Source organism: Trametes versicolor (assembly GCF_000271585.1).
Source record: "Trametes versicolor FP-101664 SS1 unplaced genomic scaffold TRAVEscaffold_8, whole genome shotgun sequence".
Taxonomy (NCBI): Eukaryota; Fungi; Basidiomycota; class Agaricomycetes; order Polyporales; family Polyporaceae; genus Trametes; species Trametes versicolor.
Window position 1 is genome coordinate 1,875,757 of NW_007360328.1, and position 8,986 is coordinate 1,884,742.

Below are 8,986 nucleotides of genomic sequence, written 5' to 3' on the forward strand. Positions count from 1 at the left end.
TCTGCCCAATCTCTCACGCCCGCCGACAACACGCGCCCATCCGCCTCCGCGTCCCCATTTTCACGGCACCAGTCCAGGAAGGAGATTGCGATGTACGCGTGTTGCGCGTCCACACCTACAATATTTCCAGGTATCAATAATGGGTGCTACCTACGTCGAATCTCCACGCTCACGCTCGTCATTCGCTGACAGAGGCTCAATCGGCCCAGCCCTTGACTCTCCAGCCGCCATCAAACACCCTGACCGCCTGCCCCCCCCCTCTCTGCGCCGGCATTCGAAGTACAGAACACTCGGAACAGGGTGGGTGGGGCTCTGAGACGCCCTAAATCCATGGCACCTGCATGGCGAGACAACTCGGTCGACGAGGGTGGAGTCCAGCCACGGGCGCACGTACTGGTATGTCCCGGTCTTGCCTCGTCACGTTCGGCATTCTGTGTGTGTGTGGCGACAGCCACGGTACATGCGGTTCTGCAGCGCTCGGGACGGCAGAGCGCGTCCACACGCACCGATCGCACAAGAGCTTGGGTGGAGAGTCGAAAGCGCGAGAGGTCTATTCGAGAGCTGACTCTGTCGTCGTCTCACCATAAATGCTCGTTCCACGCGCCAAGAGCTGCGTTTCTGGCGTCCCGCTTACGGGCGGATGTGCGCTCACGCGATACCAGGAGCCGAACCGGGAAAGACACCCGCGCTCGCCATCCACGCCGCATACCACGCGCGACGGTCAGGGAAAGTGTATATCCCCCGCCCGACGCGCCCGCCCGCTCCGTAGGCCGCCCCTCGAGCCTCATCATGCGCGTGTGCGGGAGGAGCGCACAGATGGAGTGCGATGGCGTTTTATGGCGCGCCCTGGACCATGCAACACCACGCGGAGGTCAGGTACTCGCACGAGCCACGTCGGGCGGATTTCTCGTCGCCACCCCTCGTCGAACCTGTCTGAGCAGCTGCAGGGTGTATGGAGAATGCATACACGGACCGCACCTAAGGGCGCGCGATCGGACAGGGCGCGGGTACATGTCGAGACCGCGCAGACTGTACCGAGTGTATGCGCGTGACAGGCGTGCGGCGAGGTACGGAGGAGCACGGGTGTACACCTACACCCCGTAATGATAGCCATATCGCGGTCGATACGCCGCCGACGGGCGGGCCTGCGCGATAATCCTCAAGATCCAGGCGAGGTAGATCAAGGACGTAGGCCGTGGATGCAGTGGTATCGAGGCTACCAGATCGGCGAGCGGATCGAGGCCGGTGCGCGCACAACCATTTTTCCATACGGAGACTCCGTCGCTCACTGATTCTTCTGGGTAGGATGTGTAGGCTGACTCGCGCGAGGCGTGCGCCGTGAATGAAGTGGACAGCATGACAGCACGACGAGCGTTCTCAGTGCGGTACGCATGTTTCGTGCACGCTGATGCGTTCGACGCCCGGTGAGAGCGGGCCTACACGGTGTGCGACCCCTGCGTACGGCCGCAAGGACATCTTTCGTTAGACACACGCATAGAGTGACCATAGGAAGATATATAGAGGGTGTACGCACCATGTCGGCTGATGTTCGTCAACTGCACGATGCGAATCGACTATAGACAATGCCAAGAAGCCACGAAAATGAATGTCAAGCGGGCCCGGGGTTCGAAAGAGGATACAAAATCGATATCAGGCAACGTCTCCTCCATCTCTGCCACTCTCCACAATCTCTGCAAGTTCATGCTCGCATTGGTGCACCTCCTCCTGCGACGGCAAAGCAAACTCGAGCGTCTCCGGGTCTTCGTCGCCGTGGAACGAATGGATCGGGCCTCCGATTATGCCGAGGAATTCCGGGAGCTCAGGAGAACCTTCCCTGGGGTTGCCCTGGCTGCCGGCGTTGAAAGAGAGCGAGGATATGGAGGTGTCGTTCCCACCCAGCCGCATGTTCGTCTCGTGGAGGGCGAGCAAGAAGCGGCTATTCAAGATGGAGACAATGCTATGGAGGAGGTTCGTGGCGAGAGTCAGTAATGGCAATGTATTTTCGAGGGTGATAGCATTACGGGTCGATGAACTGCAAAGCGTAGGAGGATCCTCCACTGATCGGTGCTAAGGCGAGCTTAAGAGAAAGAGTAAGTATTTATATATGCTTATCTGTTGGAGTGCGTACCGAAAATGAAAAGAGGACCACATCCAACACATTCAGGGAACATAGTACGCTGCAGATGTACTTGTCAGAACATCGTCTGTAGTAGAGCTACAACAATGTGCAACAGACCAAAAGTAGACCATCCCTGTAAATCAGACATGATATTAGTAGGCCAATCAGAAGAATTCAAGGCGTGTCGAGGGTGATATGTCGAGCTCACCATTTTTCCACATCACCTGCTCAAGGGAAGGTCTATCCAGGACACCTGTCCTCAGCTGGATCGTCGCACGTGTTTTGCGCCAGGTAGTAGCGGCGGCCAGTAAGTCCACGAGGATCTGAGAGCCCCTCGAGGCGACGATAACTATTCAGGTATGTCAGTACTTATCTATGCTCCAGGAACCACTGCACTAACATCTGTCATTTGACGGGTGAGCGCAATGCACATATTGCTGAGTACGATATAAGTAAGAATCGCTCACCCAATTTCGAGGCTCTTGCCAGCTGTGTTTGCCTGAGAACAACCCAGCGGTGGGGAGAGATTGATGGAAGGTCTCTGGTATGCGGTGCTCTGTAGTTGTACATATCAGTATGCGCATGGTGATATACAGGACAGAACGCTGACCGCGTCAATGATGGAGGGTACTGCGCCCAGCACCAGGGCCACCCCACACAGGATTCTACTCTTTCCTGAGAGTGCATATATTCGTAGGGCAGTGAACACTGGTGTATATTGTCAGCGAGTGTGGTTGTAGCCTCTAGCACATAAACTCACTCGCGGGTCCGATCAGACTGAGCACATATAGGATACCGTTGAACCTGTTCAGTGAAGCGCAGCTTGCACCAGGGCTGGCATGAGATAAAACACGCAATGAAGGGTTGAGAATCATCTACCTCTGTAGACGTACAGTTTGTTTCAATCCAGCGTGTGTAAGAAGCAGGACATTTACACTCACCGTGTCTGACATCGACGGAATGGTCCCAAGGACCATGACATTATTCAACAAGCACATGTATCTGTTCCACAAATACAGGACTCGCGAGAACCAGGACTTCGGTGATCGCCAGATGTATTGGTATTCCTTCCCTGAGGTGAGAAGGACATCGTACACGAGCATCACTATCAACCACGGGTGAGCATTTTGCCGACAGGGCGGAAGACGAGAGAACTTGAAGATGTGCACCTGTGATGACAATGCTGAGTGAGATAGCCGTTGTCCTAAACAGTTGTGCCGTTAGTTACAGGTACCCGCAATAAGTTTTATCCAAGTGCACAAACTCACGCCTCTTGATATACCGCGATCACTTCTTCCACGAAAGCAGCGTTCGGCGACGACATGACTTTGCAGTCTAAGTCTAGAGCGATTTGGAGGCACAGTGCAGATGAAATCGAGAGCAAGGAATTGGAGTCAAGGAGCGCTGTCGCCTGCAGTTCGCCTTTAAGCAATGCTCATCCAGAGGGCGCATCTTCGAACCAAAGCATTATTGATGTTTCGCCAGATTGCCGCTAGTGAGCTGCATCATCAGTATTCAGCAACAAGCCGTCACTCGCCAGATTGCGCAGGGCGCGCACATCCTATTCTTCGAGATAGCGGTACGACGAGTTCAACTCCGCTGCTTCACAGGAAGCCATGTCGCGAACAAACTCACCACGACTTCGACAAGATGATCATACCATGGCGCTTCGTCGCCGAGCGCGAGGCCGGCGGTGAACGTTGGACTCCAAGTCGTTCATTTGTCGTCCGAGTCATGCAAAATCCTCGTACACGTTTGGAAACCCCGTGATAGGATAGTACTCAGGGTTCAACGTATCTCATAACGCATCCTCGAGTATGCTGACCTAGACAATATGTAGGGAGGGGAACCTGAGACGGTGCGGCCGCATTCTGGTGAGCGAAGCAGACGCTGACGCGTTTAAGACGGACGTACCAGCTAACAAAATCAAATACAAGACTTCGCGAAGCTGCCTTCAGACGCTGCCTTGGGCCTTGAGGTGGTTTGGCGCGGGGATGGTGGTGCGCCCGGGGATGCAGTAGGTCCCCAATCAATGTTGATATGAAAAGAGAGCTATGTCCGACTCCAAGCGCGTGGTCGATGTGAATGTCGGAGCCGGAGACCGCGGAGGCTGTGGACCGGCAAGACAAAAGGAAATATGGAGATATCAAGAGGCAGGAGACACTGGCGCCTTCCGACAGAGATCTGGGGCGTGGAGATACGTAGGTCGCCTCGGCCTCCACCCGCGCCGAAGAGACGAGAGCTGCAAACGTGGGCAGGGCAGGCGAATTGCCGAAGATCGAGCTAGCTGCGAAGTCGTTGTCCTGCAGTGTCGTGATCTAACGTTCCACAGAACAAACGATGCGGTCAGGGATTTCAGTTAGCATCGCGTACGGCAGAGACTTCACCTACCTAAGGGCAATACCAAATTATAGATATCCTTTGCCCAGACATAGTCCGCTCGCTCGTATTCCCAAATATGGCTCGGTGTATTAGACCCGACTCCTGAAAGCATTTTGCGGGCGGGGCCTATCTCCAGAAGGTCGAAAACACTCACCCCAGGTCAATATACCCCCGGCACGTATGCGTTTTGCGTTTTGCCTTGATGTGCCGCGGTATGTTGGTCGACATATCAATTGCATGACGAGGATATGAAACGGCGATTTGTCTGCAGTGCAGGCGTGCAAGATTCGGATGGCTCTTTGCTGCTCGAGGCCCGTATATCTCGATGCCTTGTGAAATGTTGAGCAATGCCTGTCGAGACTCGCTATTAGTGAAGCAGTTTCAGGGGCACAGTCCGGACGGTCAACCTGAGCTTATGTGATACCGGGAGCCACAGTTGTACTGCTCGACTATAAGTCACCATAATAGCTTCCAAAACCGCGGACGGCTACTGGGCGCGGCCATGTGCCGAGCTCGTCCAGTATCCGCTTTAACAGAACCGTTTCGGGCGCCCACAGGACCCGTTAACCTGCGCTCATGCCCGCCATGAGGTAATTACGATAGGGATAAGAATAGCTTTGAAAGTTATCGTGTGTGCACTCTCACAATGCGGCGCAACATACGCCACCCCTGGGCCCGTACAGTGGCCAGCCTAGCAAGTACTCGAGCTCGTAGCGCCGGTATTTCCAGCAACGCAGATGTTTTGCAAAATTCGCGGATCCAACACGCACCCGATTTTGGACATACAGAAAGAGAGACGAGGAGAGAGTCGAGGCCACGATCATGAGCAGGGGTAGGCCGCGAACGTGAAGAGACGTGAAGACATGTGAATCGAGCGCCTCCTCCGGCGCTCCGGGAAAGACGGGCTCGGACGAACTCTCGACTCACTCGCTCGCTCTCTCGGCTTCACTCCCACCTGCAGTACTCAACCACGCTCTCCCACTCACGCCCTCACGATTGCTAGTACTCCCCATCGCGCACTACGCTCAGCCTTGCCGAGGCCTGCTTTCGCCGTCGTAAGTCCATCTTGGGCCGCCCTTCCGCCGCCGTTTCCCACCGAACGACTTATACGTCCATGTCGTGCTCGCGCTGCCGGTTACGCTTAGTCTCTTCTCCTCACCTTTGCATTATCTTTGCGGCCGCAAAACATATCAGTCGCTTTTCCAGTCTGCTCTCTGCAACCTCCGGGCATTGCTTTAGAGGGGAGATGTCAGCGAAGGGCACCAGGTACGTCTCCCACATCTGTCGTCGTTTTGCCCCGGTTTTTCGCGCTCTAGTGCGCATATCATTTCACGAACCCCCTCTTCCCTTTGGATTCTCCCGTTTCTCTTCTCATACGCCCTAAATACACCCTGCAGACTCCTCACTTGGCGCTTTTCTCGTTCTTGTTGACAGCACATAGCGACACATATTTCACAAACAACCCCCAACACGGCCGGAGTAGGGGCTCGATGCTGCAGAGGTAACACTCTGCTCTGTCATTGAGGCTGGTACGTGCACCGCCGGCGTTTGATGCGCGGACCCTGTCGCTCATCATTTGTTCCGGGCGGGACGCATAGGCCGACTGGCGCGGGGCCGCGTGTGCCATGATCGAGGTGGAGAACACGGTAGGACGATGCAGCGTTCTCAGCGCGGTACAGACAATCCGTGCGCGCCGACACGTTCGACACGCAACGGGCGGGAGCCCACACGGCGCGGGATCCCTGCGTACAGCTGCAGATACGTTTGTCTGCATCCACCGCGCTCGACAGCCCAGCCACAGCGTACCACGGATGGAAGAGCATATGAAAAGTGCGAGTGTGCTCGCAGAGTGTCGGACATGTATCGCGGGGCATGCAGAGGTCGAACAATCTATCCGTGATTAGGGATGCGTCGTTTGGGCCGCTCGCGCGCGCATACCAGACATAGTAATAAATATTCGAATCTATGATACATATCAGCCAGTTCTAGTACAGACAGAGACGGCGCAGCACATTGGTGAAGTCAGACGCATAAACATCACCTGTAGTGGAGTATACCAAGGGCGCATGTATGCTGTCGTCCAGCCCTATATGAATCGAATACAGACGGTGTCAATATATCAAGAAGATGTCTATAAAGCGGACGGGTCCCGAAGAAAGCGAAGGAGGTGATGGAAAGCATCAGGCCAGGTTCGCCGTGCCCCCACCACCTTCCCCAATTTCGCTTTCGGGTTCGATGTGGTGCTCCTCCTCCCGCTCTCGCTCGGGCAGCGCAAATTCAAGCGAGTCCAGGTCTTCGTCGTGGACGCGAATTGAGTGAATCGAGCCGCCGATGATGCCGAGGAACTCCGGGTCGCCGCCACCGCCGGTGTTGATAGAGAGAGAGCCTATGGACATGTCAGTCGCCCCTTCGAGCCGCCTATTTGTCTCGTGGAGAGCCAGCAGGAAGCGGCTGTTCAGGATGGAGGATATTCTGTGATATATTTTCGTGGTCAGGGCTAGCAAAAGCGATGAAAGCAGTAACGGGATTGGCCTTACGGGTCGACAAAGTACACCATGTAGGAGGACTGATGATCTGGTGGTATGGCGATCTTTGAAGGAAACGGTAAATCATCGCATGTAAACTTATCCGAGTATGCTAGCACGTACGGAGAGCAAGATAAGCACCATGTCCACCACGTTCATGGAAACCAGTACACTTCAAGTGCACATGAGCTCGTCAAAACACCGGCTGCGGTGCTCGATGTGGGGTTGAAAACTCACCAGAAATACACAATTCCTGTGCAACAGACCGTCAGTAAGCAAACCGGACATATTTAAGTGTTGTGTGGATCCTACCATTCTGCCACATCACCTGCTCGAGCGAAGGCCTCTCGACGGTACCTGTCCGAGTCTGCTTAATCGCTGCACGTGTTTGGCGCCAGGTGACGGCGGCGGCCAGCGAGTCGACAACAATCAGAGAGCCCCGTGAGGCGATCGCCACTGTCCGAAACCGGGAAAGTTAATAGCTGTCTGTTCATCAGGAACCGCCATACTAACGTCTGCAATACCGACAGGTGAGCACAGTGCACATATGCCGGGTACGAACGGACGAAGAACACCCACCCAGCGCTGATACTCCTGCTTGCCGTATTGGCTTGAGTGCAGTTCAGAGGTGCGGGGAGGTTGATGGGAAATATCTCATATATCGTGCTCTGTGGTTATACACATCAGCAAGCGCATGTCAACATACAAGACAGGGCTGACCATGTTGATGACGAAGGGCGTCATGCTCAGCGCTAGGGCCACTCCGCCCAGGACCCTGTTCTTTCTCGAGACGGCATAGATTCGCAGCGCAGTGAACACTGAGGTATCTCGTCAGGGGGCTTTGTTGGGAAGCTGAGTAGCATGCATATACTCACTCGCAGGTCCAATATAATTCAGGTTCCGCAAGATAACGGTGAGCCAGACAACCGAGGCGCAGCTCACAGCAAGCCCGGTATTAGACAGCGTATTCAATGCAGAATCGAGAACATGGATTTACCTCTGTGAATGTACGGTTAGTTAATATCTGTGCTTGAGGGGCAGATTCAACTCACGGCGTCCGACATCGACGGAATGGTCCCGAGGTCCAGGAGAAGATACAACAAGAACATGTATCTGTTCCACACGTACAGGGCTCGCGAGAACCAGGATTTCCGGGATCTCCAAATGTGTCGGTATTCTTGCCCAGAGGTGAGGAGGACGTCGTACAGGAGCAGCGCTACCGATCGTAGGTGAGCATCTTCCGTACAGGTGGAGGGCACGGGAACTTCAAGGCAATATGTACCAGTGGTCGCAATCGCGCATGAGAGGTTTGTGGTCCTACAAAGTCGTACCGTTAGTGGGTCGAATCCGCAATCAATTGCATTGAGGTGCACAGACGTACAATTCCTGGATTTCCGCGGCATGCTGAGCAGAAGCAGCAGAGCTCGAAGACGTGGTCATAACCTCTCAGCGCAAGTGTAAGGCGATGGGGAACGATTCAGAGGTGATAGACAACCGAGAATTTGACTGAGGGAGTTCTGTCGTTTGCAGGGAACCTTTAAGCAATGCTCATCCGGCGAGAATATGCCAGTGTACGCACCAAGATATCATGTTACTCAAGGTAGCTCCGTATGCCAGTGAGCTACACCCTCAGTATTGCATGTGTCTCCCTGGATACGAGCCATGTGCATGCTCGATAACCTGCGACGAGGCGGTATCCGCGAACTTGAAGTAACGCAGTGCACGCACGTCGTACTTCTATACACGGACCGGGATGTGAGTGGCCCTCATTGGGATGCTACTATGAGGATGACGCCATTGCACTGCGTCAGTGGATGGCGGGCTTTGATGTCTTGTTGCAAACACACTCACGCCGGTTCCAACAAGGTGAGCATACCTACTACGGTGCTTTGCCGAACGCACCGCCAGCAGTGATCCCGTTCGTTTCTATGGTTGCGTGCGCTTGTCATCCCCGTGATAA

General features: G+C 54.6%; 2 protein-coding genes across 2 annotated transcripts; both read right to left on the minus strand.

Annotated features, from left to right (window-relative positions):
• Nucleotides 1-1,650: 1,650 nt before the first annotated feature.
• Nucleotides 1,651-3,443, minus strand: TRAVEDRAFT_49625 (uncharacterized protein; the record flags this gene model as incomplete). The annotated part of the gene is made up of 9 exons (XM_008042109.1): nt 1,651-1,957; nt 2,022-2,077; nt 2,129-2,177; nt 2,237-2,252; nt 2,328-2,468; nt 2,520-2,556; nt 3,061-3,224; nt 3,289-3,323; nt 3,388-3,443. 9 exons carry the CDS (start codon nt 3,441-3,443, stop codon nt 1,651-1,653), a joined length of 861 nt encoding a protein of 286 aa, XP_008040300.1.
• Nucleotides 3,444-6,681: 3,238 nt separating this feature from the next.
• On the minus strand, nt 6,682-7,770 carry TRAVEDRAFT_49626 (uncharacterized protein; the record flags this gene model as incomplete). The annotated part of the gene is made up of 7 exons (XM_008042110.1): nt 6,682-6,973; nt 7,039-7,091; nt 7,150-7,198; nt 7,264-7,279; nt 7,339-7,482; nt 7,589-7,694; nt 7,747-7,770. 7 exons carry the CDS (start codon nt 7,768-7,770, stop codon nt 6,682-6,684), a joined length of 684 nt encoding a protein of 227 aa, XP_008040301.1.
• Between the last annotated feature and the right edge of the window lie 1,216 nt (nt 7,771-8,986).